Source organism: Myxine glutinosa, chromosome 9 (assembly GCF_964187855.1).
Source record: "Myxine glutinosa chromosome 9, kmMyxGlut1.1, whole genome shotgun sequence".
Classification (NCBI taxonomy): Eukaryota; Metazoa; Chordata; class Myxini; order Myxiniformes; family Myxinidae; genus Myxine; species Myxine glutinosa.
The window spans coordinates 113304826-113332028 of NC_136269.1; the positions used below are offsets into that span (position 1 = coordinate 113304826).

The window sequence follows — 27203 nt, forward strand, 5'->3', positions numbered from 1 at the left end:
TTGTGTGCTGGAGGATATGTTATTTATTATTTTGCATGAGGCGGTGTACCTTGAATGTATTTCTACTTATTAGTCTCTTTAGTCTGTGTTTTGTATTCAAATTCTCTCGATTCTCTCGAGTTCTCTCGATGTCTCCATGTCTCTCTGTCCCTGCTCTCAAATGTTGTGTTTGTGTCCTTCCCCCTCTCTCCCCATCTTGTATACCGCTCCCGATGTTATTTGTTTTGTGTGTCTGTTTGTCTTTCTGTGTGATTAATGTTCGCTCTTTCACGAGCCTCGATCTTGTATACAAAAAAAAAAAAAAAAAAAAAAATCACTTCTATGTCATTCCCAGGAATGTTTGAACTTTTAAACAATTCCCAATACAACAATTTTATTTTATTAAAATATTTTTTTTGTCGAGCCAAAAACCTATGTCAAGTATTTCTCTCTCTGTCTGTAGTTGTAAAAGAGATTTTGACTAATAATGGCAAGCGTTCACTTTCTGTTAATCAATCTGGACAGAGCTCCGGCGGTTCGACCTAAATCCATATTAACCGGTGTTGTATTTATTGTTGATGTATTCCAACCTCTTTGGAGCATGGAGAAATCGACTTGGTACTGTAATTAGAAATCAGACAGCTAGTAATTTATACCTGCAATCACTGGTGAGATATGTGATGGGGCATGATTTGATAGTCAAACACAAATGGTCGACATTCATCTCTCAGATATGTCATCATAGTGTGGTGCTGCAACGGAAAAACAAACGTTGTTGACATTCCATGTTGGCTGCTGTATTCTTATCCCGGCAGCATGTCCTTTCGTATTGACAATGGCATCAGCAGCAGAAACTTCAGGAAGGAAGTAGCTGCAGATACTTTTTAGCAAACATAATTTGCTACCTCCGAGATGCTTTTTTTAATGGCACCAATAAGGGATTGCAGGTTCTTTCTTACTTTGGGCTATGTTATATGCATGTCCTGGAAAAGTAATTTAATTGAGAATCTATATGTCTGTCCTTTTGTAATGTGTGCTATCTCTTCTTTCACCTCTTTAAACGTCACCAAACTCCATAGGCATAATTAACAGTTATTGCAGTCAGTGCTATTGGCTCTCTTGCACTGTCGGACTCGGAGACAAGTCTCTTTCCGGCCCTCCTTGCTCTTGCTCTATTGGACTTTGATGGTTCATGGCACCCTGGACACCAATTGGCTGGTTTGCCCTTGTACAGCTCCACTTCAGCCACCTTCCTGGTTATGGTTATGCAGCCTACATTTGATACCTGTGATACCTGCGATATTTTTCATCTCTTACTCAGTTTATGAGTGGTTTAATTGTGTGTGTGTGTGTCTATGTGTGTGTCTATGTGTGTGTGTCTGTGTGTGTGTATCAGTGTGTGTGTATCAGTGTGTGTGTATCAGTGTGTGTGTATCAGTGTGTGTGTATCAGTGTGTGTGTATCAGTGTGTGTGGAAGTTGCTGTTGTTGGCTGTTATCTCCACACGTGGGTGGGTTTCAGGAGTTGCAATGGAGACCTACCAGGTTTCAAAGTATTGTTAGGAATTTGGGTAGAGTGATATATAGAGCCAGGTAGATCTGAATAGGGATCATGCTTCGACTGTCGTGATAGGGAATCTACCTTGTAATAAGTTCTATGGTTAGCCCGGTTTGTCGGTGTAAGCTGTATTGGTGTCCCCGCTACGAGGGAGCAGGGCGTGCTAAATAGTACAGGGATTATGGATAAGATTCCTTTGTTCGTCGTCCCCTCTGTCGTCAAACCTGTGTCCCTTATGGCAATGCACTCATTTAAACACTTAGATAGGGCCTTAGTGCGCAACAGTAATTAAATTCCCCTCCCTTACAATAAGACTGTGGAAGACAAGCAGGCAACGGCTGCGTACAACACCGGCGTGGGCATCAGACATCGAGCAAGGCTGGGAGCCACGCCCAGGAGGACTGTTGATTGGCCAGGGGGAGGGGCGAGCAACACCACAGTGTGGGAGGCACTCGGCCAATGACAGGGCACCAGCGAAACAGACCCTTCGAGAGGTCGAAGTACGAGGCTCTGATTGGGAATGCGCAAGATTGACGTCACACGCGAGGTGACAAAAGGACGGCTGCACGACATTTTGTCTCTTGGCTCTCTTGGCTTCTTCTTGTCTCTGCCATTTCCCTCTCGGTGCATTCTTGGCGTTATTCGTACTCGTTCCCCTCGTGCTTGAAGCTCGTTCTTTTTGCCTCTGCCCTGGAGGTCGTTGGTTCGCCATCTTTGTGGTGCTTGGAGCGGTGCTCGGTCCTTCGTGGTGCTTTTGGTGCGGGAGCAAGGTTCGGTGCTGTGAGCGGGCGAGGCCTCGTGGGCGGTCGACGAGGAGCCTGGAGTGGGGCGGGTCGCTCGGGGCCTGGCGGAGCGCTCGGGGCCTGGCGGAGCGCGTGGGCGAAGAGGACGGAGGGTATCTTCGTGCCGGAGCTCAGAGCCGCATTGAACGGCGGACACGACTACTGACATATAAGGCCACACCCCACAGAACACTACACGACGGGACAGTTATTTTATTAATTCATTTTCCTCTGTCTCGTATTTGGAAGTCAGTGTGCGGGATCCCGATTTAGGACCTTTATTTATCATCGCGTATTTTCCTGTCCCGCTATCCTTGTAAATAAATCCTTGTATTATTTTCCATTTCCTTTTAAACCCGGATTCCCATTTGAGTTCATTCCCTCTACAGGTACGCACTTTTGCTGCTTCTTCCTCTTCATTCTTTCGCCCGTGCTTCTATAGCAAAATCCATATTTGGTCATCGCCTCAAGTAAAGCTGTTCGGTCATCCGCGAGCCCTGGTATTAACCGAAGGGTTCGCGCGACAGTATCCATATTAGCATGTGTGTGTCTAAATATCTATAAAGCTCAGTTGACTTTTTGCTCCACCAAATAACAGCGAAACGGAGTTGAGTAAAAGGGTGAAAATTCTACAGATGCTGTGATAAATAACTGCCTCTGTCGGTTTGAATGTTTGAAAGAGAATAGACGTCTGGATCAATTTTTGAATTAAATTTTAATCCCGATTCATATACTGTATATATAAACGCGAGTTGTCTGTGTGTGTGTCTGCGTTTTATTCAGAGATGGCTGAACGGATCTTCATTAAACCTTCAGAGGTTCATCAGTGAGTGCCTGGGAGTGTTGTAGGCAAAAAAAAAAAAAAATTGAAAGAAAGAGTGTTCGTTTTTTTGGAGTTTAAAATAAATAAATAAATCGCTCGATAGTGCCGAAGCCTTTTTAAATGAATGACAGTTTAATATACACAAGTACACATTCACATAAATAAATACAAAACAATTACCAGACATTTGAATACAAATAAATCACACAATTCTGGAAGTGTACGAATTTGGTAGTATGGCTTCTTCTTCTTCCTGATCGGCATCACACTTAACTCAGAAACGTGAGCCACATTCACTCAGAAACGTGAGCCACATTCACTCAGAAACGTGAGCCACATTCACTCAGAAACGTGAGCCACTCCCCTTCCTCTCCTGCCTCCCCCCTCCCCTCCCCTCCCCTTCCCCTCCTCCCCTCCTCCCTCCCCCTCTCCCTACCCTTTCCCCCTTCATCCCCCCTCCCCTTTAAGATATAAATTCTCTGTAAAAGCTGCCACTTCTGACTGCTCCCCTTCCCCCTCTCCCCACCCTTCCCCCCTCCTTCCCCCCTCCCCTTCCACCCCCCTCCCCTCCCCTCACCCCCCTCCTCACCCTCCCCCCTGCCCCTCCACTTCGCCCCCTCCCCTCCCCTTTAAGATATAAATTCTCCGTAAAAGAGCTTCCACTTATGACTGCAACCCTTCCCCCCCTCTCCCCCCTCTCCTCCCCTTCCCCCCCTGTCCGCCCCTCCCCCCTCCCCCCCCGTTCCCTCCCTCCCTTCCCTCCCCTCCCCCTTCCCTCCGCCGTTCCCCTCCACTTCCCTGCCCGGCAACGCCGGGTACTTCTGCTAGTAGCTATATAATGGGGATTTTTGGTATACAGGGTCAAGGCTCGTGGAAGATCGAGAATACTGAATGGTCAGGACGTAAAGGGACTAAAGTAGCAGCACAGCGAGAGGGGGAAAGGGAGAGTTGAAGGACTATTGTAGCGGTTACCTTATTCGCATGTCGCGGTTAACTTATTCGCATGTGACGGTTACCTTATGTTTGGTCATAATCCACGTGCACGGGCCTGTGGGGCTTTTGGTTTGTTGGACGTGACGCACGCGCGGTTGGCGGAGCCACGCCCTCCGAAGAGGGTTTTGGCTTTATAAAAGCGGTACGACTTCCGTTCGCGTTAGAGTGTGCTGGAGATTTCTGTACGAATAAACGAGCTTCGAACCCTATGAAATGGCCTCGTCTTCTCACCTTCTGCAACTCCTAAACTGGTGACCCCGGCTGCCCCCCGAACGGATTCGGGGGCTGCAAACGAACACGGCAGTTTCGATCGAACTGCCGGAGTTTTGGAAACAACGAGCGGCCATGTGGTTCGCGCACCGCGCTCGGCTCCTCCTCTACGACCGGAGGGGCGAGCCTGCTCCAGGACCCTCCGAAGGGACGCAGTTACGAGATGTGGGTGGCACTGCTGCTCATCTCTTGCGCGCGCACTGACGTTGGCGGCACGGCTGCTTCATCACCTTCGCGCGCGCTGCTGCTCATCTCTTGCGCGCGCACTGACGTTGGTGGCACGGCTGCTTCATTACCTTCGCGCGCACTGCTGCTCGTCACCTTCACGCAACTTCACTCTACAACTACAGCTACAGCTCGCGTGTAGAAAGCTGCAACTCGCGCAACTACTTCTCCGACTCTGCAACCTAGGGAGGCCCGCGAGGAACCTCGACAGCCTCCCCCGAGGACTTGACCAGCCCCTCTGTTGGCTCAACCGCTTTTTGCGTGCACCGAGGCCGAGCACTGCACGAGCCTTCTCGGCACTGCCCGCGAACTGCAACCTCGGGAGGCCCGCGGGGAACCTCGGCAGCCTCCCCCGAGGCCTTGACCAGCCCCTCGGTCGGCTCAACCCCACGGCAGCGTTTTTTTCGCGCGTACCGAGGCCGAGCACTGCTCGAGCCTTCTCGGCACTGCCGAGTGCGCCTGCGAACTACGTACATGCCCGTGGAGTGCATTCTGGGGGGGCGCATGTAGCGGTTACCTTATTCGCATGTCGCGGTTAACTTATTCGCATGTGACGGTTACCTTATGTTTGGTCATAATCCACGTGCACAGGCCTGTGGGTTTTTTGGTTTGTTGGACGTGACGCACGCGCGGTTGTCGGAGCCACGCCCTCCGAAGAGGGTTTTGGCTTTATAAAAGCGGTACGACTTCCGTTCGCGTTAGAGTGTGCTGGAGATTTCTGTACGAATAAACGAGCTTCGAACCCTACGAAATGGCCTCGTCTTCTCGCCTTCCGCAACTCCTAAACTATCATAGTTGAAGGACAAATAACCCACCCCCTGGTATACCGAGCACCTCTGGGAAAAACATTACTCTTGGAATATTTCAGGCACGTATAACCCACACACGTGTTATACATGCTTGAAATATATACCCCACATGTCAGGAGTGTTTTCAGTTCCCAAGTTTATTGTGTTCACACACAAAGTGATAGATTTGTAGCATCCTCTATCTGATATGCAAGGTACCGCTCTCGTCTTACTCTATTGGCTGTGTGACGTCATACGCTTTAACCAACCGTCCAATCCCCTCAATCCGCATCCATCACGTCACTTCCTCTCGTCCACCATTTGTCGCCACCCCGAATCAATTGATAGGCCTATTTGCTTTCCAATTCGCTCTTCAACTTCTTACTGTGATATTCATCAGTAGTTTCGAGTATTTTTAATGGTCGGATTCGATTCGGATTGTTTTCATTTGTACACAGGGTGTCCACAAATTACTGTTCCAAATTCAAACCGAAATAAAAAAATGAATGAAATGGGACACAATGAGGTGGTTTGATGCTTGCAAATGAAAATTTCTCAAATTTTTCTTTTCAAGATTTGTCAAGATCATCATATAGCATTCATCACCATTTACACCATTTATTATCGCTGGGTCTCTTGTAAACCAGGAAACACTGCTCTTTCTCATGGGGTGCTATTTGCAGCAAATGTGATGTCAAAATCACAGGCGACAACTGGAAGCAAAAAAACGTAAACAAAACTTTGAGAAATGTTCTTTGAAGCACGAAACCGGATCGTCAGTGTTCCATTTCATTCATTTTTACCCCGTGCACGGTACAAATTTTTGTTTCAGATTTTCTGTCCCGTCGCACATTTGCGACGGTAGTACGTGAATGATAAGGCCAAGTAAAAAAAAAGAAAAAAAGTTTCTCGTCCGGACTTTTTTGAAAAGAGGAGGAGGGAGGCCCTTACTATTTACCATTTTCATTTTTTTTGCTATTTTTTTTCCAAGATGGCTGCCATGAATTGAATGACCACTGTGGCTGACTTAAAGACTCTATGTCACCTCCATCGTCAAATTCTCCACTGGCAAATTTAGCGAAGAGATCGTTCAACGTTCGCTTCTCATCTACAACTGATCTCACGAACCAAGACTGCAAAACCTTCTTTTTTTTTTTTTTGAAAAAATTTTCAATTTTTTTGAAAGTGTTTTTTGAAACTTTTTTGAAACTTTTGAAACTTTTGAAAGTTGTTTTTTGAAACTTTTTTTGAAAAAAAAAGAAAAAAAAAGTGTCTGCGTTAAGCCTAGCATGTATTAACCAGGAAGTTCCGTTAGAGGGCGAGATCCATAATAATAGTTCAGATCATCAATGCACAAGATACGATCAGCACTCGCCCGGAAACGGCAAGTTTTAGACCGAGTTTCTTCGCAAAACGATTTTTTTTTAAACAAGTATATATTAAAAAAAAATTTATTAAATAGTAAATAAAAGTAGGCGGCGACCAAAAAGGAAGCGGGCGGGGACGAGAAACATTTTTTTTTGTGCATTGATCAATCAGCAAACGCCCGGAAACGGCAAGTTTTAGACCGAGTTTCTTCGCAAAACGATTTTTTTTTAAACAAGTATATATTAAAAAAAAAAAATTAAATAGTAAATAAAAGTAGGCGGCGACCAAAAAGGAAGCGGGCGGGGACGAGAAACATTTTTTTTTTTTTTACTTGGCCTTACCGTCCGCCCCGCCACTGCTTTCAATTCCTACCAACCCATTTTTCGTCGCCTCCAACTTTCCGTGTATGGTATATCCCGCAGTTGGAATTTTTGGAACTAATTTAATGTATAGCCTGCGGGTTATTTGCGTGAAAATACGGTATTCCTGGGCTTTTCTTACCGCAAGGGGGCGCTATCACCTTTTGGGACCTTTTGGTTTGCAACAGCGGACTAGTGTACTTCTGTTTTGATTGAAAGCGTCATGATCTATGTATAATTCCTGTTGCGGTTTTTAGTTCGATTTGAAGCCTCGATTTCTTCTTCAATTTGAAACTTGCTGTTTATCTCCATATATTTATTTTTCTCTCCTAAATCAATAAAAGTAAGTGAATATATAGATTTATTCTTCCTCATCTAATGTTCCAGCGTTGCTGGGTGTTCGTTGTTTGTTGCACAGCAGTGTGTGGTGTGAAAAGGGGTGTGTGGCATAGGGGTTACTGTCACAAACACAACATCTGAAGAATGGTGCACACCTGCGGGTCAAACTCCTAATGGACTCCAGTTACGATCTGCATACCATACATACCAAGTAACGATCGAATCTGATCCTATTAAGATAGTCTCATTACCATCACTCAATACATTTTGCCTCCAAGCTGTATACATGATCGCCATTGAAATATCGTGGGAAAAGTGTCGAGAAAAGCGAGGAATTAAGTGCAATGAAAAAGCCTCCCGTGCCCTCTTTTAAATCCTTTCAGAGGCTTATGGCGTTCTAGTTACCTCCGCCACTAAAGGTGGATGGGCGTTATGTTTTCACCCTTGTCTGTCCGTTTATTTGTTACTTGGCAAAAAAATAAAATAATATATTTTTTTGCAAGTATGGTGATCACTCCGGTTTGTGTGTTTGTGTGTTTGTGTGTTTGTGCGTGTGCATGTGCGTCTGCCCGCTCACTTATACTTGCCTACAGGTGACAATTTTAAACCGATCTTCACGAAACTTCACCAAATGGTAGAGTTCGTGGTCCGACAAAATCCTATATATTTTTTAGGTCAAAAGGTCAACATAGGCCAAAGGTCAACCACTTTTTTGCAAATTTCTAAAATCCTCAATTTTAATCAGATTGACTGGAAATTTGCATATGATTTACATATCGGCTAACTGATTTCAACCACCAACTATTTTTAAGATCAGCATCGGCCAAAAGGTCAACATAGGCCAAAGGTCAACCACTTTTTAAAAAAAATTCTAAAATCCTCAATTTTCATCCGATTGACATGAAATTTGAAAAGGATTTACATATCAGCTTAATGAATTCAACCACCAGCTATTTTTGAGATCAGCATAGGCCAAAAGGTCAACATAGGGCAAAGGTCAACCACTTTTTTTTCAAATTTCTAAAATCCTCAATTTTAATCCTATTGACTTTAAATTTGAAAGGGATTTACATATCAGCTAACTCAATTCAACCACCAACTATTTGTGAGATCACCTTCGGCCAAATGAGCAACATAGGCCAAAGGTCAACAACAATTTCAAATTTCTAAAATCCTCAATTTTCATCCGATTGACTTGAAAATTGAATGGGATTTACATATCAGTTAACTGAATTCAACCGACAACTATTGTTCAGACCAACATAGGTCACAAGGTCAACATAGGCCAAAGGTCAACCACTTTTTCACATTTTTTAAATCCTCAATATTCATCCGATTGATTTGAAATTTGAATAGGATCTTCATATCAGCTAACTGAATTCAACCACCCACTATTTTTTTTTAGATCAACATCGACTGAAAGGTCATTAAAGGCCCAAATTCTAAAAGCGTCAATTTTCATCCGATTAACTTAAACGTTGAAGACGATTTGCATATCAGGTCACTGAAGTCAACCACCAATTATTTTTGAGGTTAAAAGGATGCGCTACCGAGTGCCATTCCACTTTGTTCTGTTTTGCCAAGTGTCGCTCTATGCGTGATTTTTTCATTTGTTTGTTTGTGAACAAGATATCTTAAAAAGTTGTGGACGGATTCGGACGAAATTTGGCAGAGATGTAGAGGTTGTGACAAGGACAAAATGATTAGATTTTGGTGCAGATCCGGATTCGGATCGGGCTACTAGAATTTTTAAAGTCATTCTTCACCATTGGGAGATAAATAGGGTCAAAAATGATACACAGCAGGATATCTCAAAAAGTTGTGGACGGATTTGGACGAATCTTGGTGGATCGATTTGGTGTCTGACAAGGACGATTCGATTCGATTTCGGTGAAGATACAGATCCGGATCCGGCTAGTAGAATTTTTCAGTGATTCTTCACCATTGAGTGATATGGCCAACCAGGCGGAGGTATGCTCTCTATTGAGTGCCGTTCTGGTTTAACATGACTTCTCCATCGACATCAGCAAACCCACCAAAAATGTGCGAAAGGTTAAAAAGAAATGACGTTCAAAAGGCTCTTTTCATGACGTCACTACAAACACTACCGCTTCTACTACTACGACGACTACTACTGCTACTTCATCCGTCTGTTTGTCTGTTTATTTGTTTGTTTGTGAACAGGATATCTCAAAAGTTGTGGATGGATTCGGACGAAAATTGGTGGACATGTGTGTATGACAAGGAAGAATCGATTCAATTTTGGTGAAGATCGGGATCTGGATCTGATTTTTGCTTTCGTGACTCATCACCATTGATAGATTGGGCAAAAAACCAATATATAGCAGGATATCTAAAGAGGTTGTGGACGGATTCGGATGAAACTTGGTGGAGACGTTGGGTGTGTGACAAGGAAGAACTGATTCGTTTTGGTGAAGATTCAAATCCGGATCAGAATCTGAGAAGTTTTTTTTTATTTTCAAGTGATTTTTCACCATTGAGAGACGAAAGAAAAAACTATGCATGGTATAGCAAGTTATTTAAAACAGTTGTGGATGGATTATGATAAAACTTGGTGGATGATTTCCGTAGGTAACAAGAAAAAGCCGATTCGATTTTGGTTCAGGTCCGAATCCAGATCCGGCCGATCAATGGGATACAAACCATAAAGTGTTCAGCCTGGCGGAGGTTTGCGCGCCGCCGAGTGCCGTTCAAATCGACGTTTCCTACCCTGCTGTGCTTGTGCGTTCGGACGTGGAAAGTTTTTGGCTCCAGTCTTTCACGAATCGACTGGCCAGGCCTGCCGTTTGACAGCACGAATCATAGGATTGCAGCATGGTAGCGCCCCGCACGTGCGCGATATGTGATGACGTAGGTTCCCTGCAAATGACGTAGCATGAGGGTCGCCGCGGGAAGGTTCTGTTTGCGTCGGTCGGGGCTGTCTCGGCTCGGCTTTCCCAATTTCCCGTTCCCCCTCCTCCCCCCCTCCTCCCCCTCTCCTCCTCCTCCTCCTCCTTTGCACTATCCGTGCCCATCTGTGTTGTGTTCCCCTCCCGCCCCCTTCTCCACCAGCATCTTAGCGTCTCGTTCCCCCCTCCGAGGCGGCTCTGAGCGCACGCACTTTGGACGGTGGGGTGTGTTCCAGGGTCCGGGGCTGGTGCGAGAGAACGTATACACACCACGGTAGCTGCGACGACAAACTACCATGACCGTGGAAAAGGACAAGAAACGGTGAGTTTACCCGAATTAAGGAATTCTGAAGTTTGAAAACTTTTCAACTTCTTTTGTCACCCAGGGCGACCGGAACGCGTGACGCTTGATGTCGCGATACACGGGGTTATTATGGTGGGGACACACACGTGCGTGGCACCCACAGACACCCTCGAGCGGACCTTTGGGAATTGTTCCAGTGTCGGGTCTTGTGCCTCTGCAAAGTGAGTTCCATGTGACGCTCTTCAATTACAGAGCCAACTATAAACTGCCGGACTGGTGCTTGGCAGTCCGGGTGCTGCGTCGCAATGCCTGCGGTACGTCGCACTATTACGGGTTGAACAGGGTGTCCCGTCTACTGGAATTCGTTGGCCGACCTTAAATATCTTGCATGGTGTCGCGCTTGAAGAGTAGGCGAGTTATCGCCGGCATCCTGAAAAAAAATCCCAAATTCCCGCCACCTTCAGTGAAACGTCAATCCTGATAAATCAATAAGTTCATCAAACATTTGGGCTGAAACCTTCCCAGCACGACCCCACAATAATAATAGTAGTAGTCGTAGTAGTAGTCGTGGTAGCAGTAATAGTGGTAGTAGTAGTAGTAGCAGTGATAGTAGTAGCAGTAATAGTGGTAGTAGTAGTAGTAGCAGTGATAGTAGTAGCAATAATAGTGGTAGTAGTAGTAGTAGCAGTGATAGTAGTAGCAGTAATAGTAGTAGTAGTAGTAGTAGTAGCAGTAATAGTAGTATTAGTGGTAGTAGTAGTAGTAGCAGTGATAGTAGTAGCAGTAATAGTAGTAGTAGTAGTAGCAGTAATAGTAGTATTAGTGGTAGTAGTAGTAGTAGTAGTGCTAGTACTATAAGTGGTAGTACTAGTAGTCGTAGAAGTGCAGGTAGTAGTAGTTGTGGTGGTAGTAGTAGAAGTGCAGGTAGTAGTAGTAGTAGTGGTACTAGTAGTAGTGGCGTGCAGGTAGTAGTAGTGGTAGTAGTAGTAGTAGTAGTGGTGATAGTAGTTGTAATAGTAGTGGTAGTAGTAGTAGTGGAGGTAGCAGTAGTACTAGTAGTGGTAGTAGTAGTAGTGGAGGTATTAGTAGTACTAGTAGTGGTAGTAGTACTAGTAGTGGTAGTAGTAGTACTAGTAGTGATAGTAGTAGTAGTGGAGATAGTAATAGTAGTAGTAGTTGCAGCAGTAGTAGTAGTAGTCGTTGTAGTGGTAGTAATAGTGGTGTTAGTAGCACTAGTAGTATGGTAGTAGTCGTCGTAGTAGTTGTACTAATCTAGCTCGTTACATCCAAATTCGTCCTATTTGAATTTGCAAGCTCATGTTGCAGCATTGTTATATGATGACACGTGACTACGAAGTGCATCCTGGTGAAAGTTACCCTGGAATAAGCCGAGGGAAGTAGTTTCAATGTTTATGATACGTTGAATATATATTATGAAAAGAACCAGCCATTATTTTGACCGTGATATTTGTATTGTTTCACATGAGGTCCAAAGATGTGTGCGCCAGGTCTTGCGCGAGGTTTCCTTTTCGCGGAGTGAGGAGTTTGTCTCGGAGAGAGTGTGATTGGGGGAGATATGGCACAAGTTAAATTCCTTATAAAGCCTCTTCTTCTGTTTCTGTGGAACAGTCTGTAGTGATAACAACATGGAATTTTTGAGTCGCCACCATCCCCCCTCTCTCTCTCTCTTGGCACCCTCCTCTTACAATCGTTTTCTCTTGGGAGAAGAGATGGCCGATGGAAGCGGGAAGGACAGGACACAATGTGGAAGAACTGTTTGCACTTGTTGAGACACCATAATTGTTTTTTCTTGAAGGTATTGAAGTTCACTTTTGGTTTACTGCCTCTTACTCTCATTTGATTGGGGATGTATAGTTGGAGAGGTATAGTCGGTGTGCGGGTACCAGCGATAGATAAAAAATAATTAATTTATCAAATGGTACTTAAACCGTTGTTACCATTTCTTAATTCCTTGTTTAATTCTTAACGGTTAAGGTGGGTTTCCTTAAGATCGCAAGGTCCTGAGTTCAAGCCCCTATCATTTCGTTGACTCAGCCTCTCATCCTTCCGAAGTTGGCAAAATGAGTACCAGATTTTACTGGCATGAATTATCTATTTGAGGATCCTGAGTCAGAGTGGCGACCTGTCCAGAATTGTGCCCAATAGACAAGAAACTGCTTCGGCAGCCCTATACATCATAACGACGGAAGCATAAGTGGTCATGGGCATGTGTCTTTGCTCGATGGGTACTTTTAACCTGTCGTTGCTGGCACAAAATCTGTAATTCAAATCATCCTTTTTACGTTATATAATTTTCAGTATTTCGACTGAAGAGTGGCAATTTTAGGATGGTTAACTGTAATTGTCGTGTTCCTAAATTCAAATCAAACTCACGGAAATATAGGAATACAAGAAATATCCTTAGATGAGAGGAGTCGAGTTCATACCATTTCCTGTTGGTGCAAGTGAGCATCGGCAGTAGATATACACTACTTGACCAAAGGTATGTGGACACCCGAACATCGAACACTGATGTTGGGTGATTAGGCCTGGCTCGCAGTTGGCGTTCCAATTCATCCCAAAGGTGTTCGATGGGGTTGAGGTCAGGGCTCTGTACAGGCCAGTCAAGTTCTTCCACACCGATCTCAACAAACCATTTCTGTATGGACTTCGCTTTATGCAGGGGGAATTGGCATGCTGAAACAGGAAAGGGCCTTCCCCAAACTGTTGCCACAGAGTTGGAAGCACACAATCATCTAGAATGTCATTGTATGTTGTAGCGTTAAGATTTCCCTTCACTGGAACTAAAGAGCCTAGCCCGAACCATGAAAAACAGCCCCAGACCATTATTCCTCCTCCACCAAACTTTACAGTTGGCACTATGCATTCGGGCAAGTAGCGTTCTCCTGAAATCCGCCAAACACAGATTCGTCCGTCAGACTGCCAGATGGTGAATCATGATTCGTCACTCCAGAGAACGCGTTTCCACTGTTCCAGAGTCCAATGGCGGCGAGCTTTCGTCACTCCAGCTGACGCTTGGCATTGCGCATGGTGATCTTAGGCTTGTGTGCGGCTGCTCGGCCATGGAAACCCATTTCATGAAGTTCCAGATGAACAGTTGTTGTGCTGATATTGCTTCCAGAGGCAGTTTGCAACTCGGTAGTGAGTGTTGCAACCGGAGACAGACTATTTTTTCGTGCTTTGTGCTTCAGCCCTCGGCGGTCCCGTTCTGTGAGCTTGTGTGGCCTACCACTTCGTGGCTGAGCTGTTGATGCCTCTCGACGTTTCTACTTCACAAGCACTTACAGCTGACCGGGGCAGCTCTAGCGGGGCAGAAATTTGACGAACTGACTTGTTGAAAAGGTGGCATCCTATGACGGTGCCACGTTGAAAGTCACTGAGCTCTTCAGTACGGCCCATTCTACTGCCAATGTTTGTCTATGGAGATTGCATGGCTGTCTGCTTGATTATATATACCTGTCAGCAATGGATGTGGCTGAAATAGCCGAATCCACCAATTAGAAGGGGTGCCCGCATACTTTTGGCCATGTAGTGTAACACCTAAACACACTTACACACACATGCATGCACGCACACACTTCTCCTTTTACAAATAGATGGAAAAATGTATTTTAATTTTGCTTCTGGCTCCAGAAACAGAGTGTATAAATATATGACGGCCCACACAGTGCTTATGTCTCTCCCACTCCCATCCACCCCCCCCCCCTCCTCCCAAACATGATTAATAGTAAATTATCATCATTTTAAACTTACGCTGTGCATTGAGAAGCCCCAGATACATATGACCTACCCATTGGTGTTAATAAGCAACCAAACCAGATGCAGTCTCCCTCTGGGAAGTCTTCCTAAATGTTTGTAATGATGGCATCATCTTCCCAAAAGCAGACATCCAATAAATTGCTAAGCCTGCCACGTTCACAAGAGGTAATCCCATAATGTTTAAAGTCCACTCACTGGCAGTGATGGCGAAAGCTTTGGGTAGAACCCGCCCGTCTAAAAAAAACCTTGGGTCCATCCATGTCCTTTGGAATTTGCAGTACAGTGAGCTGCAAGCTATCAGCTTTTTGGGTGAGTTCAGAAAGTTCTCTAAATAGTTTGTTGTGCAGAGGTAGATCCCGTCCTTACCATTATGTTTTGAAGTATTTTCAACTTATTTTAGAAGCTTTGTGAGCCATTTTAGGTAACAATCATGATCTCACACACATAATATACATTTGGCTGCCCTGATGACAATCATTGCTCGGGGTTTATGCGCATGCGCGCTGAGCATCTTGGCGCAGATTGCGTCATTTTGAAAGTCCTTTATTGCCTGTGTATTTTCACTTATCAGGCTGAACCTCTTTGTGACTTGCAAATATATATATATATATATATATATATATATATATATATATATATATATATATATATATGTAGATTCTATTATATTATAAAAGGAGCCGTGTCTGTCTGTTTGTTGTGCGATAACTTGAGAACGGATTAACGCATTTCAAAAAACCCAACTACGGTGGATTTGGGTAACTCCCGGGAGTGTCTCAGGGTCTACTGTCTAAAAAAAAAAAAAATTATTTATTTCTTTTTTATGAGTACATGAGACACGCGTGTCAAAAATGCAAATGCCAACACGTGACTTGGTTATCCCTGCATGGGGAGCAGGATCTCCCAGGCATCCTTTTTGTTTTCTTCCCACATAGACTAGCTGGTTTGGGATCCTAGGATCGTGGGTTCGAATCCCGGTCAATCGCTGAATTAACACCAGTGGGGTTGACTCAGCCTGTCATCCTTCCGAGGTCGGCAAATTGAGTACCAGTTCACTGGTAATTCCCTGTGTGTCGCAAAAGGCGACTAACAGGGTTGGTGGCAGGAAGGGCATCCGGCCATAAAACATTGCTTCAAAAAGGGGACCACGGTTCCCGAAAAAGGCCATCCCTTGCTCTGCAAGGAAAAATGGCCTCTGAAGGTGGTCCCCATAGATTAGCCATAGCAGCAAAGCTTGGTATTTCCCTTAGGGAAGCAACGGGTCTTATATTCTCGTAATATGACCCTACTGCAAAGCCCCAATGAGCCGGCGAAGCCAAAGCCTCCATTGAACTTTTTCGCAATTGTTTATGCATACTTCCGCATCCGCAAGATGGCGGCCTCCATGGAGCGATTTGGTGCGTCAAAGCTTTGAAATTCTCAAAGGATCCAGCAAAATCTGGCTTTTCAACATAATACGTACGCGTTCATTCACAACACCGGCTTCGCCGGCTATAATATATTTATTTATTTATATATATATATATATATATATATATATATATATATATATATATGTATATATATATATATATATATATATATACATATATATATATATATATATATGTATATATATATATATATATATATATATATACACACACACACACACACACACACACACACACACACACACACACACACACACACATACACATTTCCACAACTGAATAACCTTTTGTGCTTAAAAATAAGCACGGATGAGGGAGAAAGTGGATGAAACGCCAGCATTTACCTAGTGCAAGGAATGCGTTTTTCAAATATGCTGCACATGTCTTCATCAGGGTTTTTCCTTAGCCATAATATTATGAATGCACTTTGCAAATCCAGAACCTTCCATTTCCACAACCACAACCTCACTTCTTACATTTCCACAACCACAACCTCAATTCTTACATTTCCACAACCAGAACCTCACTTCTTACATTTCCACAACCACAACCTCAATTCTTACATTTCCACAACCACAACCTCACTTCTTACATTTCCACAACCAGAAGCTCACTTCTTACATTTCCACAACCAGAAGCTCACTTCTTACATTTCCACAACCACAACCTCAATTCTTATATTTTTACAACCACAACCTCAATTTTACATTTCCACAACCACAACCTCAATTCTTGTGATTATTAAACTATTTTTGGTTCATCTCATTGTTCTGAAAACTTTTTCATTCTAAATGAGCTTTGTTTTTTTATTTACCTCTTTATTTGGTCCAGTTTTTGTTGCTGGTGAAGATACTTTTCGTTGTGAATGTTTTGCCACCATCCACCTGACATTGACAGTAAGAAAAAAACATTGTCCACAACATGTGATTGCTGAATGTTATTTTGCAAGACATTTTGTCACACAAGAACTGTACAATACAGTTAGTACGCACGTACATTTGTTTCCCAGATTTGAATTGTGAGGTTTTGTTATGAGGATATGCCCATACATCGAGTCCAGTTTCAGGGTGTACTGTCTGTATTTAAATGGAGACTTTGTGCTTGTTTTGCTATTAGATTAATTTTTGAGTCAGTACTTTGATGAGCTCCAGGAAGTCGTTTTATCGTAAGACCACAGTAGATTGTGTTCAGTAAGCTAGAACATCCCAAATTACTTATGACTGTTGTTGTTGATTGAAAAAAACGTTCATTCTATGTATATTCTTGTAATGGCAGACTGTCCCTTTTAGGCACTTCTAAATAAGCTGATATAGCAGAACTCTGTTGTCCATAATAATCTATTGGTATCAAAGGTTAACAGGATAACATAGAACTTTTTTTGACAACGACAAAAAAGTATTGCTGCACGAGCTTGTTGTGTCATACTTCTAATGTCCAGGTATGTGAGTGAACTCCATTTTTTCTCGTTCCGCATTATTTATGAAACACTGGCAAAACTTGTCATATGAACATGGATGCAGCTTTTGTAAACACGGTTATATGTTTAAACATAATTTCTATCTTTCAATTTATGCCGCCCTTTTCCTTTTCCTTTTTCTTTTCGATATATAACATTATATTTCAGGTAAAATGGCTTGCCAGGGCTACCGAGGTTTCTTTTACCACAACCTCAACTCTTTCTCTTATGTCATCTGTAAATTTGTCGACACAACCCTTTGGAGTACCGAGCAGCCAAGAGGAATGACAGTGGATATTCCATAAAATCCTCAGACGTACTTTTTCCATCAGACAGTCATACTCTCAGACTTCAATCTGTTATGTAGTGTTGACAATATGATCTTTAGTATAGATGATGTCTATCAGCAACAACAACTTTTATCCGTATAGATGATGTCTATCACCAACAACAACTGAGATGTAGACGTGAAGTTATCAGATGTTTTCAGAAACTATCTCTGGATCTAAGATCTCTCTGGTCTCTAACCATTGGACATGATCTCTAAGATCTCTAAGATCTAAGATCTCTGGAGCTAAGCACTACAAATACAACTGTTGTTGTTTTACTTAGTTTGAGGTCGTTTTTTATTTTATTTTGCTTCTATGGGGTAAAACAAGTGTAACTAAAGCAGCAGAAAGATCGGACCAATTTTTGTATTTTTTATATTTTTTTGTATACAGAATCGAGGCTCATGTAAAAGCTAATGTTAGAGCGTTGTAATTAATAAATACAAGGAAAGGTGAGTTCGGGAATATCTTCTTTCAAAGCAATTTAATTTTGCAAGCAAACGTTTTAAATATTTGGATTTTTATCTCTGCCACCGAAGGTGTACGGAGGTTATGTTTTCATCCCTGTCTGTCTGTGAACAGGATATCTCAAAACGTTGTGGACGGATTTGAACAAAACTAGGTGTACAGTTTGGGTGTGAGACAAGGAAGAAATGATTCGATTTTGGTGAAGATCTGAGTCCGGATCCGGTTACTAGAATTTTTCAAACATTTTAAGTGATTCTTCACTATTGGGAGATAAGGCCAAAAAACGATATATATAAACATTGTATTTCAAAAAGTTATGGACGAGTTATGACAAAACTAGGTGGATGAGTTGATTAGGTGACAAGAACACGCTGATTCGATTTTGGTTCAGGTCCGAATCCAGATCCGGCCTATCATTGGGATACAACACGTAAATTGTTTAAACTCTCTACTGAGTGCTGTTCTTGTTGTGCATGTTTTAATCCCGATCAAATGTATGTGTTATTGTATGACGATGGTGAACATCATAAATGTACACTGCTGCCTTATCTATCATGATGTTTTGTGCAAACAAAACGTTCTGATTCCATAGATGTGTTAGTTTACCTTCAGTATTTAAAATCATCATTTTTTTCACTGCTCAAGAGTTGATGTCTCTTTACTTGAGCTTTTTTGACAAATTACCTTGTTTAAACTTTTTGTGTATATCTTAAGGACGTGCTTGGGGGTTGCGACCACCCACAAGACGCACTTAGATGACCACACCCAAAAAGACGGAAACGACACCCCGGAGTCACGGAGCTGATTACGGCCCGGATTCCGAAAGGTTGGAGTAAGTGGGACATTTGACCAAATACTAAGGAAACAGGACTCGTGCCACAATGTTGGAAATAGAAAAGTAACTCCTTATTAATGATTTACATACTTTAATCGGATTATCTTAATCCTACTCTAAACTACGCAAATAATGAAAAATATCAGTTCACCAAATTTTCAGCACAACCACTTGATTTCTGAAGCCAGAGCAGCAATATTATGAGCACGTTGAGATGTTGTCGAACAAGTGATCATTTACTGTAGTGCGAGCATTAGAGGCAGTTGTAATGAATTTATCAATCGGTGTGTGGTCGACTTGATGGAGTGAGCAATAGTGGCAACTACAATTATTTTACTATGAAAACAATATTGTGAAGCAGAGGACAAAGCAGAGGTCGCCGTTGCAAGCTCTGTGTAGCGCAGTGATGCTAAGAAACGGTGCTTCGTTTAGTGCGTCTTCTTGTTACAAAATGTGGATGGAGGTTATGTTTCACCTCTCTTTGTCTGTCTGTGTGATTGTCCGTGAACAGGATATCTCAAAAAGTTATGGACAGATTGGGACGAAACTTGGAAGACAGATTTGGTGTGTGACAAGCACGAATTGATTAGATTTTGGTTCAGGTATGGATCCAGAGCCATCCTATCTGTGGGATACAAACTATGAATTGTTCAGCCTGGGGGGGGTTTGCGCTCTACCGAATGCCGTTATAGTTGTTGTTGTTGTTGTTGTTGTTGTATATTCCCGGACAGTCCCCTGAACAAGGGGACTCTTTGCTGATGTTTTGTAGGGGCTCTTTGCTGATGGGGGGGAAAGGGGGGGAAAGGGCTCTTTGCTGATGACTCCACTCTCTGCCGCTCCATTCCTCTTCCCTCAGATCGGCAGTCTGCAGCCTCCTCACTCTCTGAAGACTTGGACAAAATCACAGACTGGTCAAACAAGTGGAACATGTCTTTCAATCCTGACAAATCTCACACTCTTACTATGTCTCTCCGAAAAGATCGACTGGACAACCCTCCCATCTACTTTCTCAACAATCCTCTCCAAGAAGTTCTGTCGCTCAAGCTTTTGGGTCTCACTATCTGCCATGATCTTTCTTGGGAAAACCACATTTCCAAGCTGGCCTCCAAAACCAGTCGCCGACTGGGCATCCTCCGTCGTGCGAAGTCCTTCCTCGGCACACCTGAGCTCCTCACCACATACAAGGCTTTCATCCGCAGCTCAATGGAATACTGTTCTCCCCTATGGGCTGGTGCTCCTGCCTCACACCTGGCTCGGCTTCACGCTGTTGAAACCAAAGCTTTCAGGATTATTGGAATCTCCCGCGATGAAGCTATCTCTGAGGGCCTTTCACTCACTCACCGCAGGCAGGTAGGTGGTCTTTCTGTCTTCTACCGACTCCTCTCCGGCCTTGCACCCCCAGCTCTCTCTGTGCTCTGTCCCCCAAATATTCCTACAGGTCGCACAAGATCTGCCAGCAACCCTCTGATGGTTAAACTGCCGAAATCTCGGCTCTCTGCTCACCTTCACTCTTTCATTCCTCTTTTCTCCCGCCTAGGGAACAAACTCCCTCACTCCCTTCAATCCCACTCCTCCCTCCAGGTCTTTAAAACAGCTGTTCACCACCATCTCTTATCTTCCCCCATCCAAAACCTTGATCTTTTCTACCCCCGCTAATTCACCCCAGATCCACCTTGTTTGAAATTCCAACTTCTTTCCTGGAAGTCCTGGCAGTGTCCATATGTTTTATACCTCTCCCACTGCCCCCTTCCCATGCCCCCCCCCCCAAAGCCCTCGCCCTCTCTCAGATCTCTCGATGTCTCCATGTCTCTCGGTCCCTGCTCTCAAATGTTGTGTTTGTGTCCTTCCCCCTCTCTCCCCATCTTGTCTACCGCTCCCGATGTTATATGTTTTATGTGTCGGTTTGTCTTTCTGTGTGATTAATGTTCGCTCTTTCACGAGCCTCGATCTTGTATACAAAAAAAAAAAGAAAAAAAAAAGCCTGCGGCACAGACAATCAATCCTGCAGGAGCTACCCAGAGATCCCCACATCCAGGATGGTGTACCTCCGCCTTTACAAAGTCAGGGCCACGACAGAGTTAGAGAGAGAGTAAGGGATAGAGCAAGAGATAGAGAGAGAGAGACAAGAGGGAAAGGGCCAGTCATTGGGGACTGATCCGCACTCTGACCGTGTCCGCGCTGCCCTGACAAATCCGGGCAGCAGGGAAGAATGGGGAAGATTTGGCCCCCGACTTGCCTTGGGGGTACATCCACCAAGAAGAGGCATCCCCGATAGTTGTTGCCATTCTTGCTTATATCTGTGATGGCCTCCTCACAGAGATGCACCCCTCCTCTCTGTGGTGCGTCATCAGCCTGATTAATAAATAGCTTGACATGAATGTCTGCTTTTCAAGATAAGCTCACCCAAAGCCGTGGCAAGAGAAGCCAAGGCCCATTGAAGCCAAGGCATGAGGGGCTCATCGATGCAATGGGAGAAATTGCTCCCAGTGTGGAACACAACATGAGCTGCCTTACCAATATCTCCTCTTTCATCTGTTCTGTTTGTCTCAATGTCGTCTCTTTCTTTACATCAGGTTCACAACCTTTATAGCTGCATGCATTGTGTCTGAAGGGCTAATCACATGAGATGTTTTGGTATTCAAAGCCGTAACCTGGTTTTCTTGGCTCCACCTGGCCTGCCACTCAACTGTGCAATTGCCCCACAATGTTTGCTTCTGAGCTTGGATTCCAGGTAAGACATGTACTACAATAAGAAACTTCATTGCATTGTATTTCCAAGTGGTGCATAAGGACTTGAAGAAGCAATGGACAAATCCACGCAGAATATAGATTCACACCTAGAGTCATTGCATTACACACCAAGCAGGTCAGGTAGGAACACGACAAGGACATGGATTCAAATATTTTATTAATCTGTTAGAATGGCAAAAGCCACCTTTGTTTTAAATATATTTGGTTTTATTTGGTTTTTTTCTACCCCCGCTAATTTCGGTCCCCATGTGTTTTATACCTCTCTCTCCCCCCCCCCCCCCCCCCTCCCCTTCCCACGCCTCCTGCCCCCAAGCCCTCTCCCTCCCACACTTCTCCCTGCTCTCAAATGTTGTGGTTGTGTGCTTCCCCTTCTCTCCCCATCTTGGCTTCCGCTCCCTCTTTTGTATATTTTGTTTGTCTGGTTGATTTGTTTGTGAAATAAATGTTAGCTCTTTCACGAGCCTCGATTCAGTATACAAAAAAAAAAAAAAAAAAAAAAAAAAAGATTTAAAAAATTCAAGTATTAATGTCTAGTGAGAATTGAAATTATTGCTTCAGCCAATGAGTGAGTACAGCACCTTCACTCATTTTGGGCTTCCAATTATGCCAGCAATGCAGCATCCACTATAGATAACAAACAACAACAACAGGCCTTTTAAGGCCATTTTAACTGCTAGAGCGGGGGATAGCCTTGCAGGCCCCATGACAATCCTCATTTTGCCCTATTTTCTACATCTCCCCTTGTTAACCCCCTTGCCCGCATTTCTTCTTCCACCACATTTAGCCAAATCTTTCTCGGTCTTCCCCGTCCTCTACTTCCTTCTACATTCATTTCCATCACTCTTCTCAACCAGTCACTTTCATCCTTCCTCAACACATGACCAAACCATCTCAACCTGTTTCTCTTCACAGCATCCATCACAGGCTCTATTCCCATCATCTTTCGCAATTCATCATTTGTCTTCCTCTCTCTCAACGATACTCCACACATCCATCGAACCATTCGCATTTCCACCCTTTCCAGCCTTCGTTGCTGCTGTACGTTCATTACTCATGTCTCACTCCCATATCTCATAATCTATATATATATTATAGCATCATCCACTATACATGAGAGTAGGAATTTAGAACTTGACCAAGGCATCAACAAACAATGACAGACTCTTTTCAAAGGATACTGTGGGATCTTTCATGCCCACAAGTCAATGCCAAAAGGCAGGGAACTTACCACCCCCACGCACAATCTCCGTCGCCAAAGGATGGTGTCCTTGTTGTAGGTACCATTTTTGATGAGACGATTTGCGAAGAAAAGTTTCAAAACCTATGGGCTGAGTTAGCAGTGTAGTCTCTCATGCCCATTTCAACAGTGGGTGGTTCTATTTTCTTCACAGACTGCAACCAAGTCAGAATACATGTTTAATTTTGACAACTTTCTTCCTGGCTACAAGTTGGAGATCTCGTTAGCTGTGCAATCAATAACTGAATAGGGTGGCAAGGTGGCAGGTGTGCCCCTTGTTGGTGAGGACTGTTGCAACTCGTGCGGGTGTGGCACAGATATTCAGTTTCGCCAATTATTTTTTACTATAATTCACCAAATGTCCATCCGTGTGGATCCGTCTGTCCGTCCGTTCGAAGGTAACGCAAAAACGGCTGAACCGATCGCAACGATATTTTGGGTGGGTAATCCTGGGGTCCCCTAGAGTAAAATAGGCTATATTGTTTTTCCAATTTCAGCTTTGGCCTCCAGCATTTTCAGGTTTGGACTCCCGCATAACGTTATTTTCCCAGGTGCCGCACAAACGGCTGCACCGATCGCTGCACAGCTGCACGGCTGCACCGATCGGACTCGATGACCTCAGACAAAGACCTTTTATAAGGACATTGGTTGAATCCCTGCTTGAGAGAATGCCAACCCCCTCCCCGCCATCACAGTCGTCTTTCCAACTCACAATCCCATGAGATATGCGGAAAGGACGACCCAAAACCAATTATCTTCTTTTTGATTCGTATATAAACATCAGTAAAAGTAAATAATGACCTCGGCCAAAGTTCAAACGACGTGGGTTTAATCTCTACATGAGAGAATTCCACATAGCTATTTGGGTGGTGTAGAAGCTAACAGATCGCTGTCTCCATCGATCTTGCCAAGGCCGTAACACCTATCGGCTCAAAATCCTTTTAACTGTTGACTCGGTAGTTTTTACAATGAAGGAAACATTAACAATGTTGTTAAAAGTTTATTTTGTGATTAATTTGTGATTGGAGTTATGTTGTTTGGAATGAAAAAAGAGATATCGAGTTCAAGTAAATGACGACATGCCGTGATGGTTTCTACTTTCTAAAGATGAACTTCGCGGATCGCCATATGCAGATTCGCCACAGACCCACGGTCGACGTTTCTATACATGAACGTACCCGTTTCTTTGCGAACGGGTACGTTTTTCATGGAAGTCCTTCACGAACTTGCTGTCCATGTCTGACGTGCGACTGAGTACAGGAATGATGGTGCTACAGGAATGTGGAATTTATTGGTTTCATGCTTTAGCATTGGCCGTATCTGCATTGCCTGTTTGCTTCTGGCCTCGCACCCGTGCATAGCCCGGGTATCTCACTAGTATTAAGAAATGCTACTTGCATGTGTATATAACAGAGGACAGAATGTATCTGTTCATTTTCATGAATAACCTGACTCTTCCATATGTTTTTTTGCTTTCAGTAACAAAGAATTGTAATGAATCAAACTATTTCTTATGTACAACGTTTTCGGGTTTTGATATCTCTATGAAATTGTGTAAAATTGCTGAGACCTACTCACAAAGTTGTGTATTGTAGTGAAACAAAAGGAGCAAGGATTTATCATGGGATGTGGTGTGCTCACCTTAAAGGGCAACCCTCTTTTTCTGAAATCCCAAATTGCTACGCTATGATTCCTGATGCCAAAGTTGAATTGGTCGATGCATTCCGCTGCATTCGCACACCCCTTCTAACTGATATGCACATGAAAGAAACACTTGCCAAGGCAATTCTGAGTGACAATGATTTGTCCTGTGTTTTTTTGGTAGCAAAACACATTTTCTTCCAACTTGGGATTAAAGAGTTCAAACGTTGATGGATAAAATACATTATATTTTAAGGGGAACCTTGTGAAAAAGAAACTTGTATAATATGGTCGCTGTCAGGCAGTAGAGCATTATCAATTTGTTTTTGTACTTAAGGTAATATGTAATATTTGTTCACAGCATCCATCATACAAATATGTAATATATGTAATATTTGTAAAATATGTAATATATGTAATATCATCAATATGGAATATTTTTGGACACAATATGTAAAAAAAAAATTGCTAATCCCATCACCTTTAAAGCTAATGTTTCTAAACAAATGCTTTCCCCTGTGGCTATTGTTCCTGCACCTTGCATCTGTATCTGTGTACATACAGACTTTTCTTTCAACAACGCAGCACATTCACTTGAGACATTTGCAATTTTTCTGTAATAACCCATTTCCTTCATCATGTCACATAAAAGCCTGGTGTTAGCTTAACAGTAAAGGTAGCTGGCTTAAGATTCTAGGGCCTAGAGTTCAAGCCCCTGTCATGCTGTTGAATTAACACCAGGCGAGTTGACTCAGCCTGTCATCCTTCCGAGGTTGGCAAAATGAGTACCAGCTAGCTGGTAAGATGGCATTGCATTATGGGGGTGGCTCCCATAAAATGAAGCAACCAGTAACCACATGCTGCATACGAATAAATAAAAACAAGAAAGATGTCATGCAGAGCACGATACTTGCAAAATCCACCCCACTGCCCCCAAAAAGTTGCAAAATACACCCCCCCCCCCCAAAGTTGCCATTGATACATCAAAATGTAAATTTCATTAAGACTAAAATGGATGATCTTAATTAAAGCTCGGATCTATCGGACTAAAATTGATTCTTTTTCAGATGAAAATTTATGATTTTAGAAGTTTGACCTTGAGTTGATCTTTGACCTTTTCACCTAAAATAGTTGCTTTCTAAATTCAGTGATGCACTGTGCAATTACTGTTTAATTTTCAAGTTAATAGGATTGAAATGGACAGTTTTTCAGGTTAAAAATGATGATTTTAGAGGCTTGACCTTGAGTGACTTTTGACCTTTTGACGCCCAAAATAATTGGTTTTCAAATTCCGTGATGTACTCTGGAATTGCTCTTTAATTTCCAGGTTAATCGGATGAAAATTGATGATTTTTCTGTTGGAAATTGATGATTTTAGAAGTTTAACCTTGAGTTGACCTTTGGCCTTTTGACCTCAAAATAGTTGGTTTACCAATTCAGTGATGCACTTTGTAATTGTGGTTAAATTACCAAGTTAAAATGATGAAAAGTGACGATTTTTCAGATGACAATTGATGATTTTCGAAGTTTGACCTTTTAACCTCAAAAATAGTTGTTTTCTCAATTTAGTGACTCAATATGCAATTGTTGTTCAACTTTCAATTCAATCGAATGAAAAATGGCAATTTTAGAAATTCGACCTGAAGATGACCTTTGACCTTTGACTTCAAAATCAAGAGGGTTTCATCCTTATGACCTACTCTACCATTTGGTGAAGTTTCGTGAAGGTCGGTTTAAAATTGTGACCTGTGGGCGATTGACAGACAGTGAGACAAACAGACAGAATAATGCACAAGACCAACCAATGTACCTCAAAAAACTTCAATTTTGCAAGAAATTAAAATGGCATATAAGAGATGCCTCGCTCCTCAGCCAACACCATCACCATCACCATCGTCATTGTTATCAGCTTCATCATCATTATTAAAGGTATATTGACTTTACACAGTACTACTCCCACAGTTTTGAGGCCAGTTTCTGTGCAGCGTTTGGGGTGTCTGCACCTGTCCTAAAATGGGTGTGAGATTTCATAAAATTTCTCAATACATTTTGTTTTAGATTCTGGTCTCCCACCCATGCGTAGCACGGGGTACCTTGTTTGTAGAACAGCTAAACATCTGTTTTGAGATACAAATCGTGATGTTCACCAATATTTTTCAGGTTGAGCTTTTCTCAGATATTTTGTTCATTTCTATAGTCTTCATCAGTTATATGAGTTTCACTCAACTCGTCATAAAAGTTTTATTTTGATGGTAATTTTGTATCATCAAATCTTTTGAAAGCATCTATATAGCCATAAGGTTAAATTCCTTTGCATGATAAGAGTTATATTTCATCTGGTTCTGAATAAATGGTTTGAAGACGTGGAAATGATTTGAGACTTGATGCTAATTTAATAAAGGACTTGGCATAAATTTATATGAATCAAGAAATGTAATATTCGTTTTTTGAGATGGAATTGGTTTTGTAAATGAGATGTATTTCTGGTCTGTATTGGCAATAGCTGATATGTGCCCAGGTGTTTTGCTCAGTTCTCTTATGAATAAGTGTGTGATAGACATTGTTGTGTCGAAAGAC

General features: G+C 42.9%; 2 protein-coding genes across 4 annotated transcripts in view; both read left to right on the plus strand.

Moving 5' to 3' along the window:
* The window catches only part of LOC144893659 (uncharacterized), a 1045304-nt gene that overhangs the window by 526842 nt on the left and 491259 nt on the right, over positions 1–27203 (plus strand). The window lies entirely within an intron of this gene.
* The window catches only part of LOC137435072 (endothelial PAS domain-containing protein 1), a 125888-nt gene continuing 109056 nt past the window's right edge, over positions 10372–27203 (plus strand). The window contains exon 1 of one of the 3 annotated variants that reach the window (XM_068128483.2): positions 10372–10714. In XM_068128483.2, coding sequence (XP_067984584.2) covers positions 10689–10714 — 26 coding nt within the window. In that variant the 5' untranslated portion in view covers positions 10372–10688. The remainder of the gene's footprint in view (positions 10715–27203) is intronic. The other 2 variants (XR_013624594.1, XM_068128484.2) reach the window with 2 other exon arrangements.